The sequence below is a fragment of the Pseudonaja textilis genome, chromosome 7 (assembly GCF_049901715.1).
Source record: "Pseudonaja textilis isolate UNSWEBS1 chromosome 7, rPseTex1.2, whole genome shotgun sequence".
Taxonomy (NCBI): Eukaryota; Metazoa; Chordata; class Lepidosauria; order Squamata; family Elapidae; genus Pseudonaja; species Pseudonaja textilis.
This window is the reverse complement of record NC_141996.1, coordinates 21,174,085-21,196,108: the sequence shown is the minus strand read 5'-3', so window position 1 is coordinate 21,196,108 and position 22,024 is coordinate 21,174,085. Positions and strand designations below refer to the sequence as shown.

The 22,024-nt window shown below is 38.2% G+C and overlaps 1 protein-coding gene across 1 annotated transcript; it reads left to right on the top strand.

Moving 5' to 3' along the window:
• Window positions 1–211: 211 nt before the first annotated feature.
• USP12 (ubiquitin specific peptidase 12) lies at window positions 212–15,777 on the top strand. The gene is made up of 9 exons (XM_026708783.2): window positions 212–599; window positions 6,880–6,960; window positions 7,677–7,890; window positions 8,735–8,961; window positions 10,382–10,458; window positions 10,723–10,806; window positions 11,178–11,375; window positions 13,109–13,187; window positions 14,071–15,777. Exons 1-9 carry the CDS (start codon window positions 552–554, stop codon window positions 14,170–14,172), a joined length of 1,110 nt encoding a protein of 369 aa, XP_026564568.1. The 5' UTR covers window positions 212–551; the 3' UTR covers window positions 14,173–15,777.
• Window positions 15,778–22,024: the final 6,247 nt, after the last annotated feature.

The window sequence follows — 22,024 nt, the reverse complement described above, 5'->3', positions numbered from 1 at the left end:
GCTGTGATCTTTCATCATGCTGCGCCATGGTAAGCTAACCCGCAATTGGACGATTATCCCATAGCCTATTAAGCCATAAATCATGGCTTACACACCCCACGTACCCAAGCAAATTTGAGCGAGCTGGTGCGTGAATAGCGAAACCCGATTGGTTGAAGTTCGAGGGCTGGCGAAATCTGGGTACAGCCCGCACAGGCGACCGGGCGCGGCCGCGCGCGCGCGCGTGTGTGTGTGGGCGGAAGAAGGACCGGTCCCAGCAGCGGTGTGCGCGCGCGGATCCTGCCAGAAGCGAAAGCGGGGAGGGGACGGTTGGGTCCCGAGGGCAGGACGGGAGTCGTGAGCGGCGCGTGCCTCACGCTCGCCTTTCGACGGTCGGAGCTGCGACGGGCCGTTTCATTAGGCGGGCGGAGCCTTTGGTGGGTTCCGCTCTAAGCTGCTGAGGGTGGCGCCACCGCCGCCGGGCTGCCCTCTTCCTTCCTCCTCAGGCGGGACTCCCCCGGCCCGGCCCGGCCCGACGTTGTGATTGGGTGGAAGAAGATGGCGCTGCGCGGATGGAAATCCTAATGACAGTCTCCAAAATAGCCTCCATCTGTACCATGGTGAGTGCGAGGGGAGGGTGCCCCCTCCCTCCCCCGTTCGCTCGCCCTTTGGGGCCCAGACGTTGCGGCGGGGTGAAAGGCGGGCCGCCGGGTGGGGGAATCTGGGCGGAGCCCGGGCAAAGGTGTGCCTGACGCTCCATTGAGAAGGGCGGGAGACGTGTGTCCAGGGGATGCGGGGGGGCGCTTGGGATCCCCTTTTCCCTGAGAAGGGCTCCTTCCAGGCAGCACAAACGGGAGACTTGTGTCCTCATGTACATTTACTCCCAAGTAAAGCCCCTGGAATCGGACCAGACTTAACATACCTGTCAGAAAGGGCACGCTGGGACTTAATATTAAGGCGATTTCGAAACAGGCGTGCAGTGACGCTTGATGGGATGCAATACCTGATCTTGGGGCAAAAGGCTTGTTGTACCTAAAAAGAAATCTGAGCCTGCAATTTGGTGTGGAGCGGATCTTTCGAGATTTCCTCATCCAAGTCGTCTCTAGGAATTCAGTTTTAGACAAATAAAGGCCAGGGAGTGGGTGAGGAATAACTGTATTGAAATTTGGTGGGGCAAAAAAAAAATAACTTGTTGATGTCTTGCAAATGATCAAGAACGTTTCCCAGGAGAGCCAGGTGTTAATTTGGCTCAAAGCTCTGGAGATGGGGAAGAGGCAGGAATGAGACAAAAACAGAAAAACTTGAGGAAAGGAAAAATAATTTCGGAGGTGGGTGTGGTGAAAAAAGTTTAGGCAGAACATATTTAGCAAATGGTAGCAATACCGAGTTTTAAACAAGAATGATGATGGGATCTTTGCCAACTGGTTGAAAATGGTTCAGTAGTGCAGTAGAACAGCAAAGTGTTTTTATGTTTACATATACTGCATTTGTGGATTTTTAACCCAGTCTGTAATCTTTTTAAAGTTTCATCTTAATCGGTTCAAAGTGTCTTTGTTGCTGACCTTATGAAAAATGATTTAGAGGAGATATTATATATACCTTTGGGTATGTTGATTTTGTTTTTTTTATTTCATCCTTTCCTCTGGCAGTGTAGTTTAAAATAAGTATGCAGATGCTTAGAGCTATTATACTGATTCTTCTTTCAACGTAATGCAAAAGTTCTTTGTGAAGCCAAGTTAAAAGCTCCTTTTCCTCAGGAAACAAAAGTTATTATTTTACAGAAGTTTGTAAATCATTATCTAGATCTAGTTGATTCATAATACGTTTACCTTGCAGTCCCCTATTTCTGAGACAAATTACTTTCTCTTTTTCATTCTGCCCTTTAAATCTCTTCTAATGCAAAAAAAGGTTGACAAATCCCACACCCTAGAGATTCCAAGAAACATAAATGGGATGCATAAATATTGTAGGTTGTGTGCCCTTCATTTAGATTACTTTTTCCAAAACACAAAATGAAATAATCGGTTTGGTTAGTATTAACTTTCCCAGATTAGTTAGCAACATTGTATGAAAATCAATATTCTCAAGCCAGCTATCCAGATCAAAGTGGCTTGTAAATTGTTATATTGAATTATCACTTTTCTGCAGCTATTTGTAATCTTCAGAATAACAATCAACAAGAAGGGGTTCTGACTAGTTATTCCATAAAATAAAATACCAAAAATGCTTGATAAGTAACCAAGCAGACAAGGATAACTACTGTAACAGGAGCTTGTCAAGTGAACTAACAGGAAAAAGAAAAGATGGGGACTGCAAAAAACTACTTTGTGCTCTGATAGATTACCGATATGTGCTGAGCTGTGAGGAACTGTGAAAAGGTGATTTTCTTGAATAGCTGTGGATTGTAAGTAGAGTTGTCCTTGGAGTTGCTGATTGCCAAATAGAGATTGAATGATTGTTTCCTGTTGAATAAGCAAAGACTAATAATGATTTTAAAAGGCAGAGAATGAGATCACTTAATGAGAAAATAGTGAATAACAGCAGATTGGTGGAAAAGTTTAGGTAAAAAATCCCTAAGATTTCTTTCTACATAAAAAGTTAACCATACTTGGTTAAAATAGAGCCTGTAAATGGAATAAGAAAAAATAAAAGCCTTCCTATTGGGGTGTCCCCCCCAAAAATGGTGAAGATGAGTGTGCATATGGATGTGCAGTTATGACCAATAGCACACAATTGCCAAGAATTCCAATTAGGAAAAAACAGAAGACAATAGAACACCTCAGTATGGTTACATAAGTTTAATAAAAATAAAGTTACATTAATTGGGTTTCCACAAAGATAAATTTTGAGTGTACTTCATCAATAATTGTAATAATTGGATGAAAGGAATGCTTACTAAGCTGCAAATGGTACAAAACTGAAAGAGAGTTAATAACTCAGAAGACAAACTTCAAAATGATCTTAGCAGGTTAAAGAAATGGACTGAAGTAACATAATGAAATTTACCGTATACCTGTGGTGGCGAACCTATGGCATTTCTGCCGGCATGCGAGCTGTTGCCCCAGATCAAGTCCACTGCGCATGTGTGCATGCCTCCCGCCCGCCAGCCAGCTGATTGTTGGGTATCTGCCATGCATGCATGGGTGGGGCACGCGGGAGAGGCGCATGTGCAGGGTGCGGGGGTTGCGCAGGCATTGCATTATGGGGGCACACATGCATGCACACATACATACTTTCAGCACACGAGGACAAAAAGGTTATCCATCACTGCCATATACCATTACAACTTTTTCCAAGCAGGAAATAAATTGAAGTATAGAATGAAGAGGTTGACTTAGTAATAATATTAAGTGGTTGATTGTGAGCCAAAAATATGCTAATGGTGTGATGGGACTGCAAAAATGTAGTTCTAGGCTGGGTTAATGGAAGCATAATTTCCAAATTATATGCATCCAGTTGCTGCCATTAAGCAAATCCAACACTGTTGCAGCATCCTGTAGTCACATGGTTGCCATTTTCCACCTCCTCTTGGCAGTGAAGGTTGCAAGTGGTGATCAGTTGACTGCAGAATTCTCTGGCTGTTGTAATTGCAAGCCGGTTGCCAAGTGCCCAAATTGCAGTCATGTTACCATGGGGATGCTGTGACAGCTGCAACTATGAGAAACATTGTAAGTCCCCCTCATTCAGCACTGTCATAGCTCCAAATGGTTGCTGAAAAAGTGGTCACTGAACAAGGGCTGCCCTTATCATATTTCTCCTCTTTCTCAGCTTCTTTAGGTTAAACACACCCAATACCTTTAACAATGTCTCTTCTAGTCCCTTATAGTGATTGCTCTCATCTAGACATAATCTAGGTTATTGATGTTCTTCTGAAAATATAGTGCCTGGAATTGAATCCAGTGTTGAATCCAGTATGCTAGGAGTGGTCTGGCTACTGCAAAATGGAGAAAAAAATAACTTCTATTGGTCTTGATTCAGTACCACTATTGATGGAGCCAAGGATTTTGCTTATTTTACATCTGAATCACAATGTTGGTTCGTGTTCTGGTTGTGTTCACTAAGGTGCCCAGATATTTTTTTTCTGCATATACACTTCTGATGTGCCCTTCTCATCCTGTACTTATGTCCCTGATGAAGAACTTTGCATCTGTTGCTGTTAAAATTCATGTTTCAGGTTTTTGTCTAGTGTTCAACTTATTAATTCTGTCCTCTAAAATGTAAGCTACCTCTCCTTCTCCATATTTTATGTTATCTGCAGAATTTTTTCCAAGTTTTATTTGTTTTATTATATAAAAATTCCATTTCAATCAAACAATGTGTTGTCTGGGTACAATTGTTTTTAGGCGATCATAATCAAGGTGTTTACAATAACATTTATCACAATAACATTAATACTTAGTATATTTTGTTTGTCCATTTTAACAAATTTCCATTTTAACATTTATCCCTTTTATGTCCCTTTCTTTCTAACTTCTGTTTTTATTGTCTAGCCATCGATAAAATGAGTCCCATGTCAAAAAGTATTTAGTTTCTTCTTTGTCCTTAATAGTAAACATTAGTCTATCCATTTCTGCACATTCTAGTATTTTCTTAATTACATTCTCATCTGTTGGGATCTCATCACACTTCCACTGTCGAGCATATACAATTCTAGCTGCAGTTAATACATATAAAACCTAGTATATAGTTCCTTTATCATATTTTTCTGGTAGAATGCCCAATAAAAATATTTCTAGTTTCATGTCTGTATGCTGTTTTATCATTTTTTTCAATCAGGTATGTATTTTTGTCCAATATTTTTAGCTTGTGGACATGTCCACCACATATGGTAATATGAACCAGGTGTTTGATTACATTTCCAACATTTAGCAGATCAGTCTTTATACATTTTCACCAATCTTGTTGGCGCAAAATGACCTCTGAATTTTCTTTAAATGCAGTTGACATAGTCAATTTAACATATCTATCCCATAGTTTCTGCCATTTGTCTAATTCTATTGCATACGAAAATTTTTGCAGAATTGGTTATCATATTTTCTGGCTCCTCATTCATTCAGGGTTCTACAAAGCTCTGATATTTCCCATAATGTTTTCCTTCAGTTTGAAGAAGGGTATTGTTGTACACTCATTGAATATGATTGTGCATCCATTTCAGTTCTGAACTTACAATGGCCTTCAAGTCTGTATCATTTAATGATAGTAAAGCCTAATCCACATTTGTTACCTTCTCTAGTAGAATATCATATGAGACTTTGTTAAGCATTTTGCTGAAACTTCTCACCTGCCCTTTTACAAATCTTGTCTTTATTCTTCTCCTAATACAGGTAGTTCTCGACTTACATTTAGTGAAAGTTACAACAGCACTGAAAAAAGTGACTTATGACTGTTTTTCATACTTGAGCATCCCCATGGTCATGTGATCAAAATTTAAATGCTTGGCAATTGACTCATATTTATGAAGGTTACAGTGCCCTGGTGTGATCACCTTCTGACAAACAAAGTCAACGGGGAAACAAGAATCACTGAACAACCATGTTACTAATTAACAACTGCAGTGATTCACTTAACAATTGTGGCAAGAAAAATAATAAAATGGGGCAAAACTCACTTAACAACTGTCTTTCTCAGCAACAGAAATGTTGGCCTCAATTGTGGTCATCAGTCAAAGACTACCTGTCGAATGTATTTCTTCTAAAACTCTGGTATCAGAAATAAGTTTAGAAGAATATTTATTTTTTGAGGATAGCCTGATATCTTACGTTCTATCCAGAAACATTAGTGCAAGAATGATACATGTGTACACACACATGTTATTTGGAAAAAAAGGTTCAAAACAACAATTTGAAATATTTTTATTTCAAAATATTTCAAAATATTTTTATTAATTTAAACATTACTTTTTGGATTATTTTTATTTATTTAATCTAAAAATTCATATTAATTGACAATTTGTACTTTCATTTTTTTTTATACATGTATAACTGAAAATACCTTCTGGTATAAATGTATTTTTATTTATTTAATCTAAAAATTCATATTGACAATTTGTACTTTCATTTTTTTTTATACATGTATAACTGAAAATACCTTCTGGTATAAATGATGTTATCCATATCAGCTGCATTATAACAATAGCACTTAGACTTATATACGGCTTTATAGTGCTTTCCAGCCTCTCAAAGTGGTTTACAGAGTAAGCATATTGCCCCCAACAATCTGGGTCCTCATTTTACCCACCTTGGAAGGATGGAAGGCTGAGCCAACCTTGAGCCTAGTGGGATTTGAACTCCCAAATTGTAGGCAGCTGGCTGCGAAATAGCTTGCAGTACTGCACTCTAACCGCTGCGCCACAGAGGCTCCATACTAAATACAATTCCATAATTTCTTTTTGTAGTATTTTTTAGCTTTGGATTCTGATTTTTAACTCTAATCTATTTTTAACTTTTTTTAATTTTAAAAAAGCATGTAGTCTATTAATGTTAGGTATATAGCTGATTAGGGAAAAAAAGTTTGCAATAGTAATATCAACCATAATTATAGATGCTTGGTATAAGATTCATCCATCTACATACACACAAATGCTAATTATATGGGTGAATATTCTTTCTACCTTATATTAAATATTAGCAATTTATGACTTGTATTAGAATTATAGGAAGAATTAATCTGGGAACGATGGCCAGACTAGTCTGATTTCATTTTTGGGACACTATAAACTCTGTTATTTATTAATCAAATTTGCTTGAACAATTATATCTTACAAAATATTACAAGTGTACCATTATTATTGCTTCCCACAACTCATTTAGTTCTTTCTTCAGTAAACTACTTAACTTGTATAATCAAACTGTGAAAATAGTTTAACAATTGCCCCTAAATGCTACTTTTTTTCCCTCTTAGGGCGCTAATGCCTCAGCCTTAGAGAAAGAAATTGGTCCAGAACAATTCCCAGTCAATGAACATTATTTTGGTTTAGTAAATGTAAGTTTCATATTTTGCTTGCTTTGAAAAAGAAGTGGAATTAATAATGTAGAATAAGAAAGTTGTTGAAAAATAGTTTGCCAGTATATTAGAGATTGATAGCTTTGTGCAAAATAACAATAAAAGCGACTATAATGTTATTTAATTAATTTTAATTAATTCAATGTAATGAACAATGTTTAATATATTTAATCTTGATAAGATCACAAATTATTCATAACTGTAACCCCAATTTATATGCTAAGGTAATGTTTTTCAAAAGAGTATAATTCCTAACAAGTCAATTGAAGAATCCTTAATGAAAGTAAAAAATATAATTATAGACAAATTATCTGCCTATTTCAGGAACACATTGGGTATATTTTGGTTTTTGTTCATGTAAAAAACATTAGTATAGTATGGTATAGTATTATACCAGCCTACACATGCTGGATATCAAGAATTTTAAGAAAATTCTCTATTTTTATGGTAGATTTTTCAGAATTAGGTGGCAAATCAATTGTAGAAATATAAAAGTATTATATCAAATATAAGTAAAATATACAGAAAGCCAGGTGGTAGTAAACAAGTGCATGTTTGCTGACTATTATATTTACCCCTAACTCATGGATTATGTTATTCTTCAGAATCTAAAAATCATTAATATGCTTTAGAAACTTTCTTTCTATATGCCATTTGCTTACTCAGTCTAACTTAATTGACAATTTGTTTTCTAGTTTGGAAATACATGCTACTGTAATTCAGTTCTTCAGGCACTTTATTTTTGTCGACCATTTCGAGAGAAAGTCTTGGCATACAAGAGTCAGCCCAGAAAAAAAGAGAGTCTTCTCACCTGCTTAGCTGATCTCTTCCACAGTATAGCCACCCAGAAGAAGAAAGTTGGAGTGATACCTCCTAAAAAGTTCATAACAAGGCTACGAAAAGAAAATGGTAAAGTTTTATTTTGTTGTAAAGACTTTGCCTTTAACTTATTTAATCATAAAATGGGCATTTTCTCTCCATTGATTTGTTTCCAGTATTCTTACTTGGACTGATCTTCAGAATCCAAACCTTTAAAATTTTGTCTTATAGTCCTATTCTTTTCTTTGTAAGTCCAGTCTTCCTTACATTATGTTTATTTTAAACAAATAAGATAGTGCTTAATAGCATCTGATTTAAGAAAGATTGAAATTTCTCGAAGACACAATTTCAGTAAAATAGCAGTCAGTAAAACTTTAGTAGGACTACAAAATAATTGAATTTGCTTAACACAGTTAATATAATAAAAACATTCTGGTAAACAAAACCAGACTTAACTTGGTGCCTAAATGGTAACATAGAAGATAACATGTTGAAAATCCCTAAGGAAGCCAAAGTTGTTATGATTTACTGTAAACACCAATGTTTTGAATAGAGTTTAGAAATAGATACTGAAGGCTTTTCCTATTAGTAAAATGCGATCACAATAGGCCTCTGAATAACTTGTTGAAAATAAGAGCTCAAAGATAGAGGTTGCTCTGTCCAGGGGTGGGCTGCAACCTGTTTAACAACCGGTTCTGTCAGTGCGCGCTTCCCAAGGAGCTGCTCTTCCAGTTTCTGGTGCTCCCCTGCATGTGCATACATGCTCCCATTTTAGCAGTCAGTGCCGAAAAGGTTCACCAACACTGGTATAGAAAGTTGGTTAGGCAGGATGTGTGTAATAGCTTTCTGACATTGTTTGTTTCCAGCAATTGTTTTTTAAATGTATGTATAATATCTATCCAAGTAGATCTAACATATCTTTTTTTTTTTGTAGAGCTGTTTGACAATTATATGCAGCAAGATGCACATGAATTTTTGAACTATTTGCTGAATACAGTGGCAGATATTTTGCAAGAGGAAAAAAAACAGGAGAAACAGAATGGTCGTCTACCTAATGGCAGCATCGACAGCGAAAACAATAATTCCCCAGATCCAACGTGGGTTCATGAAATCTTCCAGGGAACATTAACCAATGAAACGAGGTGTCTCACCTGTGAAACTGTAAGCATCTTCTACAAATTTGTCTTAATTTTCAGTATATATTTATCAAATTTTGAAACCAGCCATCTCCCTTGCAGAGGGACTCTGGATGATGTACAAACAAAATACTAAAACATTAATATATAAATTTAAAAAGAGCCAAGGCTGATTAAAATTCAACATTAAAAATAATTAAAAGGGGGAGGAGTGAGAGTGCACCCAAAGCAAGACCTCAGAGCCATGTTTTCACAACCTTCCAAAAGGCCCAGAGAGAGGAGGCCCACCTGACCTCTGGGCAAGGAGAACGTTCAAGACAAATCACTCTTTCTGGATCCTACCAGTCAGAATTCTTTGGCTGATGAGTCCACAGCATACCTTCCCTGCCTGAATGGATAATATATAAAAACAAAATATAGTTTTTGGCAGTGGATCAAAAGCTGAATATAAAATATTGATACGAATTTGTGTTGTGTGTGATTTCAATAATCTTTTTTCCATAGTCTGACTTAATAGAACTGAATCATTTATTTTTGTGCAAATACTTTTGTATAGTAACATAATGTAATCTAAATATTTAATATAAAAAAAGTTAGGTGACAAATGGCATGTAGAAAAAGTGAATATGGAATAATATGGAATTACCCGGGAGGAGATCACAAAGGGAGAAGGGGAGGAGGAGGGAAGTGTATTCTTGCTTCCCTCAGTGCTGAAATTGTGTGTGTGTGTGTAGAGAGAGCGGGTGCGGTGGGCCCCTTTTCAACAACCCCTCCCGGATCCCATTCCCACCCCGCTAACCCTTATGATAACCCTTATGATAGCTGGCGTTGGTCGCAGCTGGGTCAGGCCAGTGTCTCGGGGCGGAGAGCAAGTTGTGCATCTCCCCAAGCAACCGAGGCATGCCCAGTACCAACAAGGGCCAGAAGAAGCTCCAGCAAGAGTGAAGCGCCAGAGAATCAGTCCCAGCCACTTCTCCATTCCCCGCCATCGTCCTTACCTTCTCAGGCCAGGCGAGGGAAGGGAGGGTGAAGGGCGTGGCCAGCCAGTGATGGGACAGGGAACCGCAGCAGAGGGCACAAAGAGCCACATGCGGCTCTGGAGCTGCAGGTTGCCAACACCCGGTATATACTCATTTACGATGAGTATCGAGATACCACTGTATTGCCAAGAGAAGTGAATCAGTTTTTTTCAGTGTGAGAAGAGAAGTTAAAAGAAGATCACTGAAATTATTTGTCATTTACTGTGCTTTTAATAGTGGAACATAAACGAATGGAGAGATGAAAATAATATTCTTTATTTAAAAAGAGTGAATTTTGTTAAAAGTTTAGTTACCATTATTAATTACAATTATTGCTTTTTATTGCTAGTTCATCTGTTTTTAGTTTTAAGGTCTTTCAAAAATGTACATAAACGGATAATTATATAATTTATTTTTAACATGCAGATAAGCAGCAAAGATGAAGATTTTTTAGATCTTTCTGTTGATGTGGAACAAAACACTTCAATCACACATTGTTTAAGGTATGAGCAATAACGTATCCCTGATTCTGTCCTCATAAGCATGCAAATTTATTTGAGATAAAGCAAGTAAAATGTTTATAGACTTCATAACACTTTTTATATTCTTTCTTAATTGAACTCGAACAGTTACCTACATAGTGCATAATGTTTCAAATATTCAATGTAAAGTTCAGTATAAAAATATTTCAGTGAGATAATTCATAGATGTTGGACTTTCAATATGATTCATTCAAAAAGGGAATTTTCTTTTTATTCCCATTTTAGGGGTTTCAGCAACACAGAAACCTTGTGCAGTGAATATAAATATTACTGTGAAGAATGTCGTAGTAAACAGGAAGCACACAAAAGGTACCATATGCATTTATTTGGAGTGTTAGCAGAGTGTGTGTGTGTGTGGTATTCAGCTTTGGATATTTTCCCACGTCATTATAGTTGTGCTTTTAAAGTTGTAGCGACGTTTTGGCAGAATCTCATCTGCCATCATCAGGCTTGTGTATTGGGTTCGTCTGTGAGTCAGGCTATAACACACACACACACACACACACACACACATATTTTGAGTGTTTGCATTATATAATTGCCTTGTTTAAATTTTCAACAAATGGTAATATTGAGATAAAATGATAACAATTCTATTAATTTTTATGACTTTGCAGACAGGTAGCAAAATAAACTTTAAAATCTAATTAAATACAGTGATCAATTTAATTTTGTTTCAGAATGAAGGTAAAAAAGTTGCCTATGATTCTTGCTCTTCATCTGAAAAGATTTAAATACATGGACCAGCTACATCGATATACAAAACTCTCCTATAGGGTAGTATTTCCTTTAGAACTTCGCCTGTTTAATACCTCTGGTGATGCCACAAATCCTGACAGAATGTATGATCTTGTGGCAGTGGTAGTTCACTGTGGAAGGTAATGAAATATATTACAATCTGTTTTTTGTTGACTTATTGGAAAATAGTGTTATGTATATATGCTAAAAGTCCTAAACATAAAGTTTGAAATTCATTACATATATAAAGTGACATTAGTGCTAGGTGTATAAATGAGATGAAGAAATGCATCCATATAACTATCCTCTTAACTCATGCCTTATTCTTATTTGAATGATAAAGGTTAATTTACCATATGGGGTGGGTAATATGGAATGCCAATGTATTAGATAGGTAGTTGCCTATGACAGAGCAACCAATTGTATTTCTTCTTCAAAAATTTTCTCTTCAAAGTAATAGTAAGCAGTAGTTATACTTAGAGTAGAGCAGTGTTTTTAATCAGTAGACCTCATTTAACAACACATACCTCCTCTCCCCATCTCTGCCCTTTTGGCTTTCCTGCTCTGTGCTGCCCCCGGTGCTCTATGTTCTCTGCCCTCACTGTCCTGCACCCACCACCCTGGGATTACAATACCCCTGCCACTCTCATCACTCTTTGGTTCTCCCTGCACCCTCATCATCTTGCACTCTGCCACCTCATACACTGCTGTGCCTCTGCCACTCTGCAACACTCTCCTTGCTGCCCACTTCATCCTGTATCTGGCCTCTCTTGGCCACCAGCTAACCTTCACTGTATTCTTCCTCCTGTTGCTAATGAGATGCATTCAGCCCAACCTGTCATGAGCAAGGCAGCTGTGTAGGGCTTTCCTGCATGGCCTGCAGCCACCTTGCAAAAAGCCAACCCTGGTGCAACCCGAGGAAAGAGAAGGTGAAGGTTAGCTGGAGGTAGTTGAGTGCAGGATGAGCCAGAGGAGAGACATGGGAAGGGTGATAAATGGGAAGGGGAAGTTAAAATGAAGATGAGTGTAGCAGGGGGGCAAGAGAAGCATTGAGCTTCTCACGTAATGATGTACAATCCTCGCCTAATGATCCCAACCAACTGCACTAAATGTTACTTTTAACAGTCTTATCACCTCTTAACATGCAAGTGTCATTGCAGGACAAACTTCTGTTTCATTTTTTAATAATCTCATAAGTATTAGTAGATAATTTTAATTCTCTATTTCAAGGGCTTTTATGAGTGATCCTTCTAATTACCTTCATTTGAGTATTACTTTTTGTCTGAAAATTGCATTTTAAAAGATATTAACTAACATTGTTTGGATGTATAATTTTCTATACTCTCCGTAACATTTATTTGTTGTTACTTCTTTATTGATTGATTGCATTTTTATGCAGCCCCTCTCACCTATAATGTGATTCTAGGTAGCTTACAAGTTACAAGTTAAGTAAAAATAATAATTAAGATATTAAAACATTAAAACTACACAGATTATGATTTTAAAACCACACTGGAACCAGTATCAAGAGATGGACAGGATAGGGATAAGATCTTCTTACCCTGTCAGCCATCTCCAGTGGTGAGCGTCCCCCTTGGGGCCCCCGGCCAACCAACAAAACCAAGTTTTGATACCCTTCCAGAATTCTAAACGGGTGGGAACAGTTTTTACCTTCAGTAGTAGAATGTTCCACAAGGATGGAGCCACATTCTTTTCTTCATATAAAATCTTCAGTAAAGTGATTATATTGGTTTATTAAGAAAAAAGCCATAGAGCTAATCAAAGATTCTCTGTGGTATCATTTTATGTAATCCCTCCCCCACATAATATTGAATTTGAAGATGACATAACATTAATTACTTTCTTTTCACAGTGGACCTAATAGAGGACACTATATTGCTATTGTAAAGAGTCATGATTTTTGGCTGCTCTTTGATGATGACATTGTAGAGGTAAGAATTGTTGTGATTCATTGCTTGTAAAATGTATTCATTAAACTTAGGTTTTTGCTATTTAGATGATCAAAACTAGAAATATCTGGAAGCAACTTAATTTGTTGCTTGTGAGATCTGTTATTTACAAAAAAAAAGATAATTATGCATATTTTTCTCAGTAAATATCTATTGCTGCAAGTAACAAATTATTCTTAATATACTTGTGCTAGAGCAGGGGTATCAAACTCAGTTCCATTGAGGGCCGCCTCAGGGTTATGTTTGATCTCAGGTGGCCAGGGTGGGCATGGCTGAGGTGGGCATGGTCATGGTGGGCACGGTCAGCTCGACGGCACCTGTGGTGGTCGAGTGCTAAGGTAGGACCTCCTTCAGATCCTTCCTCACTTTCATTATAATTTTCCTTCCTTTCCTTCTTTTTCCTTCCTTCTTCCTTCTTGTTTCTTCTTCCCCTCTTTCTTTATTTTTGCTCTCTTCCCATCTTCCCTTCTTTTTCTTTTTCTTTGTCTTTCCTCTTTCCCTTTCTCCTTTCCTGTCCTTCTTACGTGCTCAAAAGCAAAAGGGGAAACATTTCTCCTTTTGTTTTTAGTTTGTTTTGCTAGCCCTCAGCCAGCAGAAACAGAGCTCCATTTTTACTGGCAAAGGGCTTCAGGAGGCTCTTGCGATGGGAAACAGAGCCTGGGAAGGCCACGCACAGCCTCCCCCTCTGAGCTCTGTTTCTGCTGGCAGAGGCACTGGGGCCGGTCCTTTGCTGTGTCCAGGGTGACCCCGCAGGCCAGATCTAAGCACCCTGCGAATTTGGCACCCCTGTGCTACAGTCATAGTGTTGCTACAAATTTACAAATTATCGTTTCTGAGAAATGTATACACATCTATTTTGTTTCAGAAAATAGATGCCCAAGCTATTGAAGATTTCTACGGGTTGACATCAGACATTTCAAAAAACTCGGAATCTGGTTATATTCTTTTCTATCAGTCCCGGGACTGAACATGTCTAAGCAAAAAGTTACTTCCTGCCTCACTTTTCTGGATAACATGTAAACTACTTTGTTAGAAGACAGTAAAAGCAGAGACAAAAGAATGATAACGTGGTTTGTGCTGCGACAAACCGAGGTATTCAGAGAGGCTTTAGAAAATCTTCATATTGTGCTCCATGAATTTGCTCAGGGGTCATAAGGACAAGGCTGATGCATCACAAATGCACTGGAGAAACAGATCAGCTACTCTTGTAAGAATTTCCCATCAAGCAAGTTGTATCTAACAGACTTGATCAAAAGTCCAATTTTGTGGATATATTTTCATAATCTTTGGCATCTTTGATTTCTTGTCAGTGTTGCATCGAATGCAAGTGCAACAAAGCAATATAAATTTGGCACATTAATTTATTTGGTATTACTAAAAGTGCACATGATTCTTGATCTTGATTTTACCTATATTCAGTTTCTAGATTTTTTTGCACACATAAATAGAGAATTAGTCTAACAATTGCTTTCTTGGCCAGAATAAATTTATAGCATATGGTTTTGTGACTGGAACCAAGAAGTCAAATGTGTTTTGCTTCTTGTAAGAAGCTTACATTACAGTAATAAGTACCTTTATGGGAACATTTTGAGTTTTAAACTTTCTATGGGGGAAGAACTTGATTTATAATTATAATTTTATTTTTATTTATGTGTTACTGCAACTTCTAGAGTTTCTGTGTTTTATATTTCCACAATTTTTGGAACCTAGATTTGTATATTAGATTTTATTGGATTTAAATACTCTTTTACATTGTTCATCTACAAGATTTCTCAGAAATATACTTTCAAAACCTAAACTAACCAGGGAAAAGTATGGAATTTGCTTCTTTAATTAGGAGCCAGTGTCTCTTGCTGTATGTTTCATGTGTGTTATTTAAAGAATTTGAAGTGTCTCTGATGGTGTAAAACAGATTTTCTGTTTTACCATTGCTAAGATGGTTTAGGTAGTCTACTGTACCAGTTTTTCTTTTCTAAGTCTTCTAAACACTTTGACTGCAATATAGACCAGGATTGCCTATGCTTAAAAGAACCAGGATGGCAAATATGTAATTTTGGTCTTCATTGTAGCATTAATTAAAATGTAAAATAGCTTCAGAATATCTCAGTTTCTGTGAATGCAATGGCTATGGATAGTTGAAAACTCCCAAAAGTCTTGTGAAGGTTTTACCCACTAAAATTTTAAAATTAAGAAAAAGAATATTATAAATTTGGTTATTTTGATCCTGAAAGCAAGGGATCTCTACATCATTGTTACGTTGTCTGAGTGACAGTGGCTGAATGTAATTTGATGAAATAAAGCTAAATGCATATTTCCAGTTAGATCAATTGTGCCTTCATATTTTGGCACTCCTTCCTTTTCATCATAGTTTTGTTTCGCTGGCAGTGTGAATATGAAACTGTTTTTGTCTGCTGCTATAATTAATGCATTCAGTTTACCTATACAATTTAGCTCAGGAATTTAACATCATCAAACTGAACAGATTTTTAATGTAGGTTGTCTTATTTAACTAATGTGAAAAAAAATCATGTTAAATTGTAAAGATTTTTTTAATTAAAACATATAAAGCTTTGTTTCATTTATTCTATCATCTTGCTGGGGGGATGAAGTACAAAGACATCTATAAAAACTCTTGAAGAGAATGAATATTCATTTTCAAAAGTGATTGATATAAAAGTACATATTATTTGGACTATTTATGGATGTTACAACTGCATAAAACTTGAATTTGAGATTACTGTCTTTGTCTGGTTGGAAACATCGGTATAATTTATTGCTTTCTACAGAATTTGGAATATAACAACTAAATATTGGCCATCCCTAAATATTGGCCATGCTGTGGAGTTCTGTTGTTGTTATTAGTATATGGCATTGTTAAAATAACCAGGAGACCACAGTGCTGTTGCAAAGTAGTTGTTTGGCTTGCCAAAGCACCAGCCCTGTTATAAGACACTTTTGCATGCTTCCCAAAGTGTTCCACAGGAGAGCAAACTGGCTTTTTTTGCACCAGAGAGAAAGTCAAGCGGCTTTTCCTGCAGCATCACCCCAAAACCCCTTCCCTCTCAGAGCTGCCTTGCACATGGGCATTGCAACTGGGAAGGTTCAGAGCCATCAGGAATCTGATTGCCTGCATAGAACACCAGCTTATCTCCCCACCAAAGTGGCACCCATCTATTTACTTGCATAGAACATACTTTCGAACTGTTAGGTATACAGAAGCTGTGACTGGAGTTCACTCTACCGTGTAATGCTTTGGCTTCAAACCACCAGAACTGAGATCATCTCCAGTGTCCTTAAGCCACTGACCCATCGCACCTTTTCAGGATTGTCTTGACTCCTGGTGAGTTTCCTAGGCAAGATTTCAGAAGTGTTTGCCATTGTCGTCTCCCTAGGGCAGTGAAAGAGCAAGAGACTGGCCCAAGATTACCCAGCTAGTTTCATGCCCTAGGCAGGACTAGAACTCACAGTCTGCCAGTTTCTAGTCTTAATCCCTGCACCAAACTGGCTCTCTTGTGATCCTAAATATCACACAAATTGCTTATCTCTTAACAATATGCTCAGCTGTTTCTTTGCTGGAAATCAAGATGATTAACTAATTTTGGAATGATTCTATAACTTTAATTTAAAATTCTGTGTGTGACTAACACAAGTTTCATCAGACATGTTTAAAATTAGTTACATGTGGGTTTTTTTTGATATTACATACCTTAAGAGATGGTTAATCTAAAATGAAAGTAGGAGTTTCTGCTCAATCCATAGAGAATTCAAGGTGAAGGTCTGCTACAGTTTATCCAAGTAATTTTAAATTATAAAGCTTTGTAGTACGTCATGTTCAAAGGGAAACATTTGGGACACTGACATCTATACCTTAACATAGATGCCTTTCATTTATTCACAATTTATGTATAAAATATTCACATTGCCTTACAACAGGCAATGGCGACAAACTGAAGACAGGTGGGCCGGATGTATCCCACACACAGGCCATGCCCACCCAAGCTCCACGAATGGGGGAAATGTTGCGAAATGTCATGTGACGGCAATATGATGCAGCAAGTTTGACACCTGTGCCTTAAAAGATTCTCTGCAATTCACAAGGACAACAGCAACGATCCAATGCGACAATAAATTTATAGAAATATAATAATTTGACAATATTTACACATCTAGGCATCAATTATTTCCTTCTAATTAGGGCCATTGGGTTTTAGAGTAGCCATGATTTACTAGGTTAAAAACGGGAGCTATCCTTACCTGAGAGGTGTGAATCCTACTTTTAAGTCCCGTCCTACTCCTACTTCTCATTAGATGGGAACCAGGAGGCACTCTGTTCACTAGGACTAGTCAGGAAGAATCTGTTCAGGTTAGGCAAAATCATCTAGCCTTGTTTTAGGGATCGGCACCAGCAACTCAGTTGTTAAGCAAAGTGATTTCTAAGTGAAAAATCTCATGAACGTGTATGAGTTTACTTCCCCTTGCGTTACAGCATCAGGAGGATTTAACCCCAAATAGGGAAGGTTTCTGGAACTTGTTTCATGAGGATGCCTGCTAAAAGAGCAAATCTTATAGTCCTTTCCCCCCCCCGCCTCTCTTACCCTTCGAAATCTCACCGAGTCCCTGGGATACTTAACAAGAATATAATTGAGGTTGCATTTATTGGAGAGGAAATTACTGCAAGAGGCACATACACATTGGATACACATCAAATCTGTTAGGGTCAGCTGGTTGCCTAGCTGATCCTCCATAAGCTGCTTAAGAAGAAATTAAAACCCTTTAATATGAAACTGATTAGGGTCTTGTCAATTTCAAGCAATACCTGGTACCTGGATGGAAGTTTATAATCAACTGTAATTAAGATCACTGAACTGAGCTTATTAAATTACCTTTAGCACACAAAAGTGATACCTTGTTTAAGCAATTTGTCCACCCTGACAAGGAAAAAAGAGGGGGGGAAAACTGGGTACAGGGCAATATGTGTACCAACTGATTGTAATGTTGAACATGTGACTCAGGAAGAGATGCTACAAGGATCATAAATGTGGGCTTACATTTTCATCACCAGTGTAACTGCAAATGGTTGCCGTCTGAGGCCGTTGCTAAACCATACCGGTCCTGTCACAATCCCTGAAAAGATGCCTTTAGTTAAGGTATTCTTGACAACTGTTACTTATGCACTCATCGATGGTGTGAATCATCTTCTCCATTTGAATCTTAAGAGCCGCACAGCCTTACTAAATGTAGTTGAGCATTTCATAAGAACTCTCCTGCTTGCATAACTGCTTGATCACAATTGGCTGGATCCCGCACCATGCTAAGTCAAAGTTAAGCGAGCCATGCTGCCTCCTGCCTAAAAATACGAAGACAAATGCTTTCAAGAATAAAAGAAAATGATTGAGGCTGTTGCATTAGAACTTCTGCTGAATAATAGAACAGTGGGAGTAATTCGACATTATCAAATACACTTGATCTTGGTTTTTAATTTTTGGCTTATTTTTGAACTTTAGAACATTTCGATTTTTAACATTCAGCACTTTTTTGTGCAACCTAATGTAGTGCAAGGAAAACATAGCAACTACTATTTTCATCATCAGTATAATATACATATCCAAATCCACAGTGTGTGTGTGTGTGTGTGTATGCAAAACATTGCAAATGAAAGACCACCTGTCTTCATCTATTCAGCTAGAAAGTTGTGATAGTCATGAAGCTTATATGCCAAACCTGTGGTCATGTGACCATGGGAGCGCAGCATGCCCATTTATAGTGCTTTGGGGGGGGGTGCATTACGGACCATAAATCACTCCTTCCATGGCCATGTTAACTTTGAATGGTCATTAAATGACTGGTCACAAGTCAAGGATTACCTGCAATGTATTTATGAAAACTGTTAAGTGGGGTGTGTGCTTTAAAAAGGCATCCACTTCAACATAAGGTAAAATAAAAGAGTGCCTTCTGTAACATATTTTAGGCTAACATTGGAGGGGTGAGCGGTGTTGATTCATGATACCATTGGAGAGAGAGGCATGGAAAACAGGCCGATTTTGTGGAGGGAATTGACATTTTAGAGTGACTCTACAAAACATAGGTACCTATTTTGCTCATTATCATCTCCCCATCCAGCTTCACAAAAGACTGAAAGCTGGGCTTTAGGATTCCTTAACATTGAAAAAAAAATGGGAAAGGATGGGGCACAGTGGCCACGAGTTATTCTATCCATTTATGGCTTATGATCAAGCATCATAATTTGGGAACAAGGATCTGACTTTTACTTTAAGTAAAAAAAGTAAAAAAATAAGGATATACGGTGCCCCTGTAGGTGGTATCGGCAAGTATTTTGACGCCACTGGGTGCCATATTGTACTCTAGCTGACTGACTGCTAGTATGTGTGTGCCTCTTATGAATCTAAGACTGCACATTGTCAACATCATACCATGAATTGATTTGTCTTCCATAAACAACTTATGAAACAGACTGACCATGAACTGCTACCTAAATTCAGGACAGGGGTTGGTACCCTCAATTTACATGGAGCCTCCATTTTCATCCATAAAAATACCTTTTTACTTTGCTCCTAAAATTTCAAGCTAAAATTTTCACTTCAACTCATTCCAGTAACATTATTATACATTGGCCATGTCCTTTGTGACCTTCAACAATCAAAAAAAGTTATAATGTGTTCTCCCACCTCACCCCCAAGTCTTCCTGCCTATGTTTTGGAGAGTTACAACTGTTAAGTGAAAAATGGTGCGTGCCAATGTCATTATAAATGTAAACCATGAAAGAAGCTCAATTGCCTCTGATAATATAAGCAAGCCATGAGCTGAGACATTATTTCGATAAAACAGACACCAAGCTGTGCAAAGAATTTCCCAGAAAGACAGCAAACAATTTACAGTAATGAGTTGACTCTTAACACTTGCAAGCAATGGTGACTAAACAATTTAATCGAGTTTTTGTCTGGATGCCATCTTCATTCTTCTCCCAAATGGAAGAATGCCAAATTTATTCACTCTTATAAGCAGCAGTTTTGCCCAACACTTGATTTAAAACAATCTTCCAAACAAAATGACAAATGTATTTATAAAACTGACTTTTTTTTAAAAAAAATCTACATTTCGTCTAACTTGCTGCATGTTAAATTTCAAACTAAGACTTAGCCATGGGTTCTTTCTAATTTAGAAGTATTTTTTCTTAGTTTGTATAAAGAAACATAGATTAGGGTAAGCTTTCCTCCCTGCTGAAAGGGATTTGCATGTGGCTGAAGGGAGATTGGGGAGGGAGCTCAGCAATTGGCAAGGGAGCTCAGATTGTGGAGGGAGTAAAAAGGAGACGAGGGCAAAAAAAAAAAAAAATGGCCCCAAAGGGATTGGCCTATCCCACTTGTTCCATTAGAACAAGACTACTTCAGATCCTGTCTACCAAAGTATTTCAGCTAGCAGGGCCTAGGAATAGAACCATTTCTGCTGTGGCCCCCACCGTCCGGAATAGTCTCCCCACACCCTGTAGGTGAGGTCATCTCCCACACTCCTGTCCTTCCGGAAGAACCTTAAAACCAGGGGTGGGCTGCTGGGGGTTTGCAGGGGTTTGGAAGAGCCCGTAGCTAAGATTCTGTGCAGTTCAGAGAAACCCCAAATCTCACCCCTGGCTGGCCCCACCCACCCCGCCCCTCCCAGCGGCCCATTTTGGATGCAGGTAAGTGCAGGGCGCACACAGGAAGGGCAAAAAAACGGGCCTCCTGGAAGTTCAAGAAGACCGGAAATGGGCCTGTTTCTGGCTTCCAGAGGGCCTCCAGATCCCGGGGAGGCTGTTTTTGCCTTTCCGGAGGCTTGAGGAAAGCCTCCAGAGCCCAGGGAGGGCAGAAAACACTCCCCACCACCCCATGATGGTGCAGGAGGCCAAATAGTCCATGCCCACGCAGCAACTGGGCAGAGAACACTTTGCTAAATTTTTTGAAGCCCACCCCTAACCCTAACCCTAACCCTGCTTAAAACCCAGATCTGCCAGCTGACCTGGGCTCCAAAAGGGACACTCAGTATTGGGGTTGGCTGACGGTAGATAAACGATCCCCACCTCATTTATCTAATTTTCCCTCTTGGTTTTTAATCTTTATGTAACATTCCTTCATTTTTAATCATTTTGTATTGGTTTTTTATTATGCTGTAAGAGTGATGAAACAGTGAGATGGAGGGCATATAAATTTAATAAATGAATAGACACGTTCAGTGTGTCAGGCAAAGAGCCAAGGCACAGCTGCCAAAGTGTTCCTCAGACTCTAGAAACATCTGGCCACCAATCCTTTTATAGTTCCTGGAGCCACCCAAGAGTGACCAAACATTGCCATGCTTGGCATTTTCTGGTACGGAATGTGAGTATCCATGTCAGGAATGACCAGTGCTCCCATCCTCTTTGTCTTGTGACATTTGCTCAAACCCTAAGGTACCCTTTGAGCATCAGAAATTGTGTGCTACTCTTTTAGGGAGGATGAGGCAAAAAGAGAGCTGGCCCTTTTAAAAAAAACTTCTTTGTGAACACTCCCAATAAAAAGTCTAGTATCCAGACCAACATTTGACCTGGCTGAGAGTTACATGAATAATTCACATTTTTTGTCATTTATGTAAATGAGAACATAAATCAAATACGGGAAAACTAATTTGATTTAATCTGTCAATTTGCATTTTAATAAACATTGACTCTGGATAATTTCTTTTTCTCTCTGTATGAAGCAGCTGAAGCAAAATAGGTCATCTCTACTGAAGTACTACAATTCATTTGAGGCAAATCATCCAACAGAGCAGAGATTTCTCCTGACTTTCAGAAA

Bases quoted from the DNA above. Each gene is read 5' to 3' on its own strand.
- USP12 (XM_026708783.2), top strand. From the start codon at position 552: ATGGAAATCCTAATGACAGTCTCCAAAATAGCCTCCATCTGTACCATG. The intron at 6,961-7,676 runs GTAAGTTTCATA...TTTGTTTTCTAG, and splicing joins ATTATTTTGGTTTAGTAAAT to TTTGGAAATACATGCTACTG. The intron at 13,188-14,070 runs GTAAGAATTGTT...ATTTTGTTTCAG, and splicing joins TTGATGATGACATTGTAGAG to AAAATAGATGCCCAAGCTAT.